Source organism: Apteryx mantelli, chromosome 5 (genome assembly GCF_036417845.1).
Source record: "Apteryx mantelli isolate bAptMan1 chromosome 5, bAptMan1.hap1, whole genome shotgun sequence".
NCBI lineage: Eukaryota > Metazoa > Chordata > Aves > Apterygiformes > Apterygidae > Apteryx > Apteryx mantelli.
The window spans coordinates 56,673,214-56,685,875 of NC_089982.1; the positions used below are offsets into that span (position 1 = coordinate 56,673,214).

Consider the following 12,662-nt stretch of genomic DNA (forward strand, 5'->3'; position numbering starts at 1 on the left):
GATGGTATGTCAGGAACAGGAACCTGATTTATACTCTTGTTTAAAGCCTCCCCTGGATATGCATACTCTTTGCAGTGGTTTCACTGATACATTTGCCATGTTCTGCTTTGGCAGTGGTAGTCCTAAGTGCTCAGTGCAGCCAAAATGTTTCACAGATAACTGATTTCAGCAAGTGGTAGGATCAGACTGGTCAGGATGGAGGCCATAGCTCAACTGTGCGTGTCTGGACTTCTACTAAAAATCATTTAATGTAAAGAAAAACATCAGTAGATTAATGAAGAGGGTGATCTTGCTGTTTCAATGTGATCCTAATAGATGATGTCTGGCATGCACTTGGTTGTGCATTTCCACATCATTTTTGTCCTTTTCAGACCTCTCTGGTGTAACCACTGACCGTCTGAGCTGGGATGATGTAAGAAGTAGTCAGCAGGCCTAAAGTAGGCCTTGAGATGAGGGCTTATACACCAGTGTTGTAATTGTTGATAGATTTCTTCTTAAAATCAGGAGCTGAGCAGAGACCCTTTGTTTATTTCGGCAGGAACAAAATGCTTAGGTAACTTTGTTGGTACTTGAGTACATTACTCCTCTATGTTGCTACAGGATGAGGTTAGGCTGCTTCTTCCCTAAATTAGCAGGGCTTTTTGCCAAACTCAGGTCTTTCTCCCTGTGGCATACTCTTCCCCCATAAGGACTAGGTGGGGCCTCCCTCTCATCAGTCTCCAAAGTCATCTGTTGAAACGAAAGCAAGCCTTTCCTGGCCTAGGAACTTGTGAGCTGGGTTTTTGGTTGTTTTTCTTCTGGGAGTGTTTTGCAGCTCTTTCCACTGGTGAGACCTGTGGAAATAAGCAAGAAGGTATGGGGTATAACGCATGATCTTGAAGTTTATTTTGCACAGGACTAGTTTGGTGTGAAATGCGTTGCTAGTGCTAATGGATGTGGCCAAAAAAAAGGGCTTGGTTTCCTATGGCATAAGTTTAGCACTGGCATCTACCTAAGAAGCAGTTTTAGGCAAAATCAGTGACAGAGGGCAGGCTTGACTGTCATCTGATTCTTTGCAGCTGGTCCTGAAGACCTTTGCAAGAACCCTTTGACCATGGAGGACCTCATCTGTTATAGCTTCCAGGTGGCGAGGGGAATGGAGTTCTTGGCTTCACGCAAAGTAAGGAACTTCTCAGGAAGAGTGGCATGTTATTTATTTGACTGTAGGAAATAGTGCTGTAGGTCTATAAAAGGAAACAGTGTGTTCATCTTTGGGCTAACAATCATCTGCAATGTTTTCTTTTTGCCCTAAAACATGTCTGAATCATAATACTGCTGAGTGAAACAGGCCATGCATTTATTGACACAAATGTTAGTGATCTGTATATGATTCGTGGTCATTGATTCTCAGAAGAATGATTAAGTAGTTGGAGGAGGGGAATTGACTTATGAGGATGATTAAAGGAATTTGGGACAGATTCCTAGTAAGTGGAGCTAAGCAAGAGTAAAAAGAGCTTGCTCTGAGGAAATTGCCTATAGCTTGTGTGGTGGGATTGGAAGGACAGTGTAAGGAGAGATGATGCTTGCCTGTGAAACTCCATGAATCTCTCCTTGGAGAATCTTTTGCCAAAAAATAAATACTCAAGCAGTCAATAACGTCTCCACTGCATTTTGGCCTTCTCCTGTGGGGTTTGATCCTAAATACATATAGTGCATGTTTCAAAGGATATAAATGCCAGTAAGGGAGAGAATTGCCTGCAGTTGTAAAAAAACAAAGAGTACTTACACATGGGAAAAGGAAATAGAAGCTGGGAGTATAATCTGCTCTAGAATGCATGTTAGGTGTAAAAGTGCAGACTTCAGAGCCTTTTCTGTAAACATGCATTTGTCTACATTTTATACATCCTGGTTGGTGTATATATGTATATCTTTCCAGGATCTGTATTCCTAGTCCATACTGGAAGCAAATCTGCAGCCTCCTACAGAGCCTGGCTTTTTTGTCTCAAGCTATTGAGGCTTGAGTTTTAAGTCTTTGGGTTGTTGGCTAAGCTGTCATTCTATATAGGTAAAAGTATGGACTTTCCTCTCTCTAATCAAGATTACTTTGTGTTGGAATTGAATTTAGTGTGCTGTGTTTTCAGAGGAAGAGTAGAGCATACAGATTTGAGTGAACCTACATAATTCTAAAGATAATCAGATCTGAACCTTTTTTGTGTCAGCTTCTTAGGATAATTAATTAGCTAACTTCAAAGGCCCTGTCTGCATAGTGGATAAACAGATGTATGTTTGGACTTGGGAATACGAGTCTTTCTGAGCCAAATCAGTTGTGACCATCAAAAAAGCACTTAAAAATCTGTAACAGTTGATGATGAGGTTTCTTTTGCTTAAAAGGTTTTAAGAACTGTCTGGCCTTTGAGGGTGGGAGAGCACATATGTGAAAGAGATCAGCTCTGTGGACAGAGCTGTGACAACAGGCAGCGTATCAGGTTGTTTACTTCTCTTTGCAGTGCATCCACAGGGACCTGGCTGCTCGTAATATCCTCTTGTCAGACAATAACGTGGTCAAAATCTGTGATTTTGGTTTGGCTCGAGACATCTACAAAGACCCAGATTACGTCAGGAAAGGAGATGTAAGTTTGAGACTCTGTGCTTGAGAAAGATTTAATTCAAAGTCATGGCTTCATTTTCACCATAAGTGTGTTTGTGGAAACTTATTGTTTTACTAATCTCTATGAGATGTTGGATTTTTTTCTTAATGCTTTCAGGCCAGACTACCCCTAAAATGGATGGCGCCAGAAACCATTTTTGATAGAGTATATACCATTCAGAGTGATGTATGGTCTTTTGGAGTTCTGCTGTGGGAAATATTTTCATTAGGTGAGTCATTTCAATTTCATTACTGAGCCATCTTCAAATTTAAATGTCTGTTAAAGAAAATAGTAGAATTGTTCTTGGATCATCTTTAACATTTTACTTCTTTAAAAATTCAGAATTATGAAAATCTTTTTTGTTTTATGCTTTTCTCCATCAAAATAAAATACTCAAATTTCCTCAAAGTACAAATATAAGAATGTGGACTTGAAATGCATCTTCATACAATTTCAGTATGTGATTATGTGCCTCATTTACTCAATCAATTGCCATTGCCATCACAAAATAGAAATTGTTTGCACATCCTAATATGCTGAACTACCTTATTAACTCAGGCCGTAGTGAATTATTTGTTTGAAAATTAAACCAAGAATTTAAGTGTCAAATGCATTAAAATTGCCATTGCTCTCATTTTAGGTGCTTCACCATACCCTGGAGTGAAAATTGATGAGGAGTTTTGCAGAAGACTAAAAGAAGGAACAAGAATGAGAGCACCAGACTATACAACACCAGAAATGTGAGAAACTGTTCTAGCTGTCCACATATATCTCACAATAATAGCAGATGTTCAAATAAGCAATATGCTCTTTTTTCTTCATGCTAATATTTTAATGGGCTTGTCCTTCTAGGTACCAAACAATGCTGGATTGCTGGCATGGAGATCCTAAGCAAAGACCAACTTTTTCTGAGCTAGTGGAACACTTGGGAAATTTACTGCAAGCCAATGTCCGTCAGGTACATGAAACATATTCTGAGTTTGGTAAAACCACCAGCTGAACCCCACCTGCCCCCCAGCCACCGTGAAATCCTGTGGCTGGGTACTGACTGCTAGAGCCATGTTGGAACTCCAGGTTTTTCTGTTGCTCCCATCATTTATCAGCAGTTGGGACAACTGTCAGAAAAGAATGGCTTGGGAGAGAAAAGATCCCAGAGATCTGTCGTGGTGACCAAAAGCCACCTCACCCTGCCAGCAAAGGTTTCCCATAACACCACTGCTTTGGCTATTTACCTTTGAATAACTGGGTTGCTAGTGAGTTATCAGCACAGGCTCACTTCCCTGCTCTGTCTCCATTTTCCATGTATATATCTAACTGCAGAGACATTTCAACAGGTTGCTCCTACTGATTTTACCACTAAAGAAGATAGATATCATAGCATATGTAAGGATATGGGCCACAATGTCTTAATGGCTCCCCTGGAAAATTAGGGCACAGGCATTTTGCTGCATATCAGCGGCTCCATGAGTATAACAGTATTAAGAATCGTCAAGTGTTGTAGTAAGTGAGCCTTTCAGTTAGAGTAAACGGACATCCTTCTGGTTCTCCATCTTGTGACTCCCTCTTCATGTACCGCAAATGTGGACAAGGCCTGGGAAATGGATGCAAACCCTTTAGACTGAGGCTGGATTTTGTCTCATGTTCTCCCTATCCTGCCTATTGGTAGTGATGGGAATTCCCTGTCCTTTAAAATTATCACATCTTCTGTGCAGGCCAAAACTGAGAAAGGATAGTTTGTTTGCTTTCCTAAAGAACCTCTTGAATCTTATGTATGGTCAGAGCACATTTTGTGCACATTTCACCATAACCAATGTGGTTAGATTACTAATGATTTAGACCATCTTGCCATGAACTGTAATGTAACTATAAAAGACAAAAGTGATTTATGCCGTGATAGCTAATAGTTAATTATATGTGTATCATATCATAATCCAAAAGGGAGAGATGCAAAAAATTCCAGGTTTCATAAAATCAACTAAAGGATTTCCTATGGGACTATAAATGCATTACCAAAGGATGCATAATCCATTTTTCTCTTGATACCTCAAAGGGAAATTTAAATGAGTGAAAGAACATTTTTAAGAATATTATTATTGTTATTCATATCAAGTTAAATGCCAAAGTATTTTTATAAAACTTCCCTATTTGCTGTCTGTTTCATTCTTTTTTTCATTTACCTTTTATACTTAGTTTAGTCTTTATAATTCATATGCTGTAGTCCAATTCAATCTCATTTTTAGTTTAAGGTTATTTTTTCCTTCAGGTTCATGTTCTTTGTGTTACTGGGATTCAAACATTACTAAAAATTACACTTTTAATTTCAAAGACATCAAAAAAATGCTGATTCTGCTTTACATTACAGTATGTCATTTAAAAATCATAATTTTTTATCTAAAACTATTTGGTAGTGGCTCTTTAAATTTCCTTCTTTTGATATAGCTGCTTCTGCAAAGGTATATATTCATATCAAAAGATATAATGCTCATAGCTTAATAAAATAACCAAGGTAGTTCTGTTGAACTGATACATTCTCCATGTATGTGTGTGTAACTGTTTATGTCTATATATCTGTATAGCATATTTCATTTTTGTATTTTTCACTGTATTTTGCAGGATGGTAAAGACTATGTTGTCCTTCCTTTGTCAGTATCACTGAATATGGAAGAGGATTCGGGTCTCTCTCTCCCAACTTCACCTGCTTCCTGTAGGGAGGAAGAGGAAGTCTGTGATCCTAAATTCCATTATGACAACACAGCAGGAATTAGGTATTTTATATGGTGGACATCCTATTGGGGCCTCTCGGTGATTTTTGTTCGTGTTGGGGGCAGGGAAAATGAAAGGAAGAGAGTTCAGCTGCTCTGGTCCATATTTAACCTTGTCCATAGGGTTAAAAATGAATCTGTAGAGTTTCTGTAGGCAAAAACTAGTTTCTTACCTCTCCAGATGTTAGTGATAACCTTTAGATTTTTTTTTTTATTGTTCTTTTAAGATTTGGTATTCTCATTCAGGAAAACACAAGAGTATTGTTATTTATTTTTTAAGAAGCAGAACAAATAAAAAGTTTTTCTAATCCAGCTGTATTCACACTCTTATATTGCAGCTCCCTAGGATACTAGTGGTAATAGATATGTCTGTAGGTAGCCTCCCTGGCATTTCTGCTTGCTGCTATTTGAGGAGGAGGAAGAGGAGGATAGAAGGACTTAAATGCAAAAGATCAGGGCAGAGATGGACTCTGCTGATAGCTTTCTTATGGTTTCCACAGTGCTGTCTGAGCCCTCTTCCTCACTGCTTGTATTATACCTACCAAAGACAAAGTTCTCTATGATTTTGGGTGGTGTGGGATCATGGTTTTTTCATGGTCATGGAAAGGACTAGCTAGGCACTGCACAGTTAATTTCAGGTAAACTTGTGGTCCTAGAGCTGAACTCCCAGCCTTGTGTTTTACTAGTGAGGCAGTTCAAAATACAAATATTTAAAAGATGCAAAAGTATGATATGACACTGAAAAAATCACATGTAATTTTAAACTTTTAACACTTCATATATGGCTTTTCCCAGTCCAAACTTCTTGTTATGAATAGGAGTTAAATCTCTCCATCAAACTTTTAATGAGACTTTGAGCAGCTTTTGTATTGTCTTACAGTGTGGCAGAGTTTGAGAGAAAGCACTTGTGGAAAACATGCTAGAAGAGGCAAAGTGGAGACAATGAGACGTGTTTTGGGACTGTCTTTTTCTATTCTTGGAGCTGAAAATTATTTTGCAGGCATGGATCTTACCATGCATGTAGTGGAAAATGTTCATCTGTTCAGTGATGTCTCTTTTAGTCTTCACAGAAATAGTAGCTAAGATGAGAGGCTGATTCATGCAATCCTCAAAGCTGGAGGAAAAGAAGCAAGCACGGGGGAAACATGGTTAAAGAATATTTAGATTGCTGGGGTAAATTTTAATGAGTAAGACCTCATAACATTTGCCATGTTTGGCTTAGGAACTAGCTAAGGCAATTTTTGAACCTTGAAAGATTGTCATTAAGAAAGATTGTCAGGTGATGGTGAGGTAAAAAGAATTTGAAGAAGGGTAAGCATAATGCCTGTCTTTAGAAAGAAAGAAAAAGGAGTCATCTGGGAATAAGATTAACTTGATTCCTGGGAACTATCCTGGAATAAATGATTAAATAAATAATGGTAAATGCCTACAGGAAAATAAAGCAATTAAAAACAACCAACATGGATTTGTCAAGAACAAATCAAGTCAAACCAATCTAAGTTTCCTTCTTTGAAAGAATAATTGGTCTAGTGGATAGCACGGAAAATTGATTCTGATTTTCTGTAAGGCTTTTTGGACCTTTATGTGTGTTATGTGATAGTTTAATACAAAATGCAAACACATTTCAAGAAATACTGTTAGGACGTCAGCTGAGAACCCCAACCATGAGGCTGGAGTCAGACTCCATATTATTGTCTCTCTCTGGCTCCACAGTATTTCTGATTCTGTTTGCACAGTAGTCTAGCTTAACAATGAGGATCTCATTCATTTTAGCCAATCCAGAAGATGTAGATTGACTCTTCTTTGGGCTGAGCAGAACCAGGACTTGCATATCCTGGGTGGTCATTCAGATCATAAAGTTAATATACAAAAAGTAGGATTCCTAGTCCTTACTGTCCCAGGTAACCACAGTCCTAGTCATGTCAAGGTCCCCTGCAAGACTGAAGAAAAATTGGAAGTAAAAAAGGGACCTATTTATCTAGAGATGTTTTGGGGTGGAAGCACTTGCGACAGGCAATTCTGTGCCTGTGTGGACAGTTAGATGTAAGCATACAGGGAGCTTTCAGGCTAAGAAGGCAAAGGTGTGGAATGAATTTCAGGTCACTCAAGGTTGGTTAGTCCAGGAGAGTGAATGTACTAGATTATGGTCTTGGAGATAGGTGGAATCTAGGTACTTTTGGTCCTGGCTGAATTGGGTGGGAAGTGAGTTACAAAGTGGATTGGATACCACCAGAGAATAACAGAAATAGAAGACATGGTCAGTGCAGAGAGCTCCAAAGAACTTAGTTTGTTTAGTCTAGGAAGAGAAAATAGAGAGGGAACGTGGTAACAGTTTTCAGTATATAAAAGGTTGCTCTAAGGAGGATAGTGGTCAGTTATTCCCTGTGTCCCCCAGCAATAGGATAAGTTTTATTTGCAGCAAGAAGGACTTGGGTTTAATGTTTCAAAAACTTTCCAAATTGTAGCTGAGCATCTGAGCAGGCCACAAGGGGAACTTGTAAAATGCCTGCCAGATTAAATGATTGTCTGTTGGAGATGGGCAGGACTCAACATAGTTGGACTCAAAGCTGGGAAATGGGATGAATAATGCTCTGAGTTGCCCTCAGCTTTGTGCTGCAGCATGGCATGGCCCTGCTGAGAGATAAATCGTCCTGGGCAGAGCACCCCACTACTGCGTGCAGACTGCCCTAATCACCTCCTTTAGAAACAGCCTGGGTACCCCACCACAGCCTCGCCTGGTGAATGCAGGTGTAACTCCACAGCTTCCTGGAATACCTTTTTCTTCATCAGCTGTTAGGAAGATAAATTGGTCCTGTTTACCTAGTGAGACAGTAGGGATGAGGTACAAGCAGGCTTTTCTTCTGAGACCTCAGCTACTGTTGCCTTTCCTTTCTGATTTAGGCTGGCCAGACCAGAGACAACATCCATGTAATTACATTGCCACTTAGACAGAGAGAAAGTGGAGGGTAACTGCTGTGTTTGTTGTATTAGTATCTCCATCAAAGGCCACTTTTTTTTTTTTTTTCATTGGGTTACAGACGTCATCCAGGCCAGAGGACTTCTTTTGGAGAAGAGCCTTCAAGAGAGATGTAGCGCTCCCCTTCCTGACCCCCACGGCTGTAGGGAGGCAGACTGCTGAGTCTGCAGTTGTTGTCCTAGGTCCAGCCAGGGGTCTCAGAAGTGCAGTCCAAAAAAAGACTCATATGCCTGTGCTCCAGGCTCCTCTGTTTATTGTACTTCTAAGCTAAGCTTGCAGGAAATGAAGCCCTCCAGTATAACTAAGGAAAGGAACTGTTTTCTCAAAGCTATTTCTTAGAATTTGCTTGGGGATCAAGGTTGTCAAGAGCAGAAGGTCAGAAACGTGCCATTTTCTAGGCAGTTCATCCTTTTCAATAAGTGAATATTTTGAGGTTTGCATAAAATGTTTTGACAAAAGGATTAACTTCTCTGTAGAGAGATAAAAGGATTCTGATATCATTGTGCCATTAGCAGCCAAATCGAAGACAGTGGGGGGAAAAAAACTTTTTTTTTTCTCTTTTCAGTCAGTACCGACAAGGTAGCAAAAGAAAAAGCCGACCTGTGAGCGTGAAAACCTTTGAAGATGTCCCTTTGGTAGCCACTGTAAAGGTTGTTCAGGAGGTAAGGCTGTCCTTTGTATATCTCTTCATTTTGTTAATACAGCTTTTTCTTTTTTATCTCTTTGCATTTAATGAATTTCTAACATCTTTACAGGAAAACCAGACAGACAGTGGGATGGTTCTTGCATCTGAAGAGCTGAAGACACTGGAAGAGAGAGATAAACAAGTGAAAATACCCTTTAGGTAAGGCTCAGGCTGCAGATAGGATTGAATATGACCTTTTGTTTGCAGTAATTCAAAAGATTCATAGCTGTGTGAATTTTCTTAAAAGACGAATTCTTTTCTTACTATACCATCAAAAGCACACAATGAGAAATAGTGCACGGTATGCCTGGTCATCTGTGTTCGGTACCAAAACTCCCAGGTGCACAGAGATGAGAGGTAATACAGCTGTTAAGAACATCAGACAGCACTGCAGAAAGGACTTGTATTTCTCAGCTGCAAAAGCACCAACAGCCCCAGGCCCAGTGCCACGCAGTCGGGCAGTTTTGTGATGGCCTGTCTGCAAGGTTTCTTTTTTTTCTTTTTTTTTTATTTTTTAAAGCTGACTCTTGAGTTTTCAGGATGTACCTGGGTGTATTTTCAGAGCATTGTACAGGGCTTTAATTGTGCAGTTCACAGGAAACACAGTAGCATTAATGTAGCTGAAATCTCACATATACTTTCAGAGAACTTCTCAGAGGAATTATTTTTTCCAGGACAGCTTTAGTGCCAACAAAGGTATGGTGTAGTTACAATTGCAACATGGCTGAAAGGTATGAAGCCTCTCAAAGTTTTCTCTGTTTCATCTGTGGTCACAATCTACCCCCACAGCGTCAGGCTGTACTGTCATAAAATTATCTTTATATGTATTAGTGAAGCTAAGGTGAATGAAAAGGTCTCTCCTTGTGATCTGGCGTCTGTTTAAAAGGGCTTAAAGCCAATTTTGTTAAATGTACCATTTCACTTTTTTTTTTTTTTTTTTTTTTATTGCTGTGATGGGAAACAGCTGTCTGCAGGGATCTCCTACCTGCCCTGCAGGAGAAAGTCTCCACAGCTGTTTCAGGCCTGTTTGTGTTTGGTTTTTGCAGCACGCTTGTGCCCAGCAAGAGTAATGAGTCTGTCATGTCTGAAGCTTCCAACCAGACGAGCGGCTACCAGTCCGGGTACCACTCGGATGACATGGACGCCACTGTCTACTCCAGTGAGGAGACTGAACTCTTGTGTGCCCAGGAGGGTTCGCCCCTGCTCTGCTGCACACAAACGCTTGCGTACGACAACGCCGTTCCCCTCTCCTCCCCGCCACTCTAGGGCGAAGCGAGCAGCTGTGGATTCCCCTGGGATGTGCATTCATTGCTTGGGCTGGTGGTGTTCAGGTTTTATGTATAGAAAGACTGCGTTCATGAGATTAAGATGTTTATTTTTTGTGAAGAGGATACAGGAGTATCTTGCAGCAAAACTGTGCAGTGATAGGCCACGGGACGCTTTCTTCAAGAGACGTTGGTAGCTGAGGACGTAAAGCCCTCTTGCTTCTGTGAGTGTGGGTGTTGTGTTGCCCTGATGGCAGAGGCAGTGTGGTGGCCTTTGGGACCCCAGTAAAACACAGAGCAACACTGAGTGTCTGCCCAAACAGACAGCGGGATGGTGTTCAACTTACTGTTTCTAGTTGTACGAACTAAAGATACGGCCCTGCTTTTTTGTTTTTCCTCTTGCGACTGGACTCCAGGAAGGAAACAACATGGTTCAGGCTTCTTGTTTCTCAGAGTTATGCCTTGCTTGCACCTCCACAAACAAAAAAAGGAACCTCCAGCTCAAGGCTCTGGCACACACTGACGGTTTGTGACTAAACATAGGCTGGGCTAAATATAGATGGGGTTGATGGTCTCTGTCCTTGACAGGGAAAAAAGTTGCTGTACAAGACCTCACGAGCTGCATTACCTTGAGGCAGACTTCCTGGTCAGGTTGGTTAATATGGGGGAGGCAGAGCTCTGATCCAAATGATGGGACACATATGGCTAGGGCATGCTTCCCCTCCGAAGGTGGTTTTGGGGTTGGCTTTCCCCCCTTTCCTCCCCTGGCCCCTTAGCCTCTGCCAGTTACATACCTGTTTCCAAGCTAGACTGAAATGACTGCAAAAAATTCCCACCACTGAATCGCCACTGGGTCAGCCTATAAAACAGGTGGAAAAGGCAATGTAATTTACTTTAGGACTATAGGGATCCGTGTCCTACGAGGTTTCTAAAATGTAACCTACCTTTGCATTTTATCCTCCCTCCCCCAACCATAGGTCAGATTCTTTCACTTGCAAACTCGGAATTTGTTTGCGCCAACAGAGATTTTGGCTTGTGCAGTCTTGCGTATCAGTGACTGGTTTCATGGCAGCTCAAATCCTCTCCAAGTGGTAATATTTTGATTAATTACTGGACAACTTTTTACCTGTATTGTTGTAGTCCCAGAGCTCTAGTGATAGACACAATGCAGACTACAAGATTTTAAAACGTAAAGCTATTTCTACTGAGTTCTTTTTTGTATTTTTTTAGTGTTTGGGGGTTTTTTTTGTTTGTACTTACTATGTCAAATGCTGGAAACCGTGAATATAAGGCATATACAGTATTTATAGCCTCTTTATGTAGAAATAAATGTAATATATTAAAATATAAATATATATATTATATAATGGATATTGTACTATTCACATTTTGTATCTGTGTTCTGTAGCATTACAAAGGTCACAATTTTTAATAGCTAAAACTTTTCACTTTATTAAAAGGGATTGGAAGTTTAAAGGCAGGGCCTATGAGTAGATCTGTTTGCTCTCCTTGCATTTATTTTCTTAAATTCCCTCTATTGACAGGGAAGCTTTTCATCTGCTCTATATTTCAAGTACCATCTAATGAATCTAGTTATTTATACCATCATGCAGGACTAGGAATGTTTCTGTGGGTACCTATGCTAACTAAACTTCAGCTGTTTTTGATAATTGAAAATAGTTGTATTCAGAGAAATGGTCAGAGGAATAGATTATTTGTACAGATTGAATCTCTTCTGAAAGCGTTTATGATCTTCAGTTAGAGAATGGTTGATCTAATTGTATTGTGCCTTTTGCCTGGGGAGAAGCTGTTTCCCTTTAAAGCCTTATTCATCTTTTCCCATTTGTTTTTCTTCCATTTCTGTTCTTAGAGCTGAAATACTGACTCCCACTCTTGTGCAGCAACATTTTCTTTTATTTTAAGTCTATGCTTAAAAACTGTACCTTTTGACCTTCTGTATTGTGTGTTCCTTCATTCTCAGTGCAAGGTTGTCCATCATAAACATATCAGGAATCAAAGAATTCATAACAACTTATGCTAAAAAATATGTAGTGGAAATTAAGCCACAAACTTCAAATTTTAATTCAACTTCTGTTTATTGCAGTTGGAAATGAGACCTTCATAGGCTACTGCGTAGTGAGAGCACTTGTACACAAAGCAGAGATCTTACTGCGAAACTCTCCTCAGGCTGAATACTGGGCAGATACCTTGTACACACTAGATGAATCCCCTGGTATAGGGTGTAGCTTGAGGTATTTCTCCATTCCCCTCCTTGAACCTAAAGCATTTTGTAGCCAGGAAAGCAAGAGCTGGGAGGCCAGATAGAAAAGTAAGTTGGAAACTTCT

At 40.0% G+C, this 12,662-nt stretch overlaps 1 protein-coding gene across 1 annotated transcript in view; it reads left to right on the top strand.

The window, feature by feature from the left end:
- KDR (kinase insert domain receptor) overlaps nt 1-12,264 on the top strand; it is a 35,188-nt gene extending 22,924 nt beyond the window's left edge. Inside the window, exons 22-30 of the mRNA XM_067298049.1 lie at nt 1,059-1,159; nt 2,487-2,609; nt 2,745-2,856; nt 3,268-3,367; nt 3,480-3,585; nt 5,241-5,392; nt 8,932-9,028; nt 9,122-9,210; nt 10,098-12,264. Coding sequence (XP_067154150.1) covers nt 1,059-1,159; nt 2,487-2,609; nt 2,745-2,856; nt 3,268-3,367; nt 3,480-3,585; nt 5,241-5,392; nt 8,932-9,028; nt 9,122-9,210; nt 10,098-10,317 — 1,100 coding nt within the window. The 3' untranslated portion in view covers nt 10,318-12,264. The remainder of the gene's footprint in view (nt 1-1,058; nt 1,160-2,486; nt 2,610-2,744; nt 2,857-3,267; nt 3,368-3,479; nt 3,586-5,240; nt 5,393-8,931; nt 9,029-9,121; nt 9,211-10,097) is intronic.
- Nucleotides 12,265-12,662: the final 398 nt, after the last annotated feature.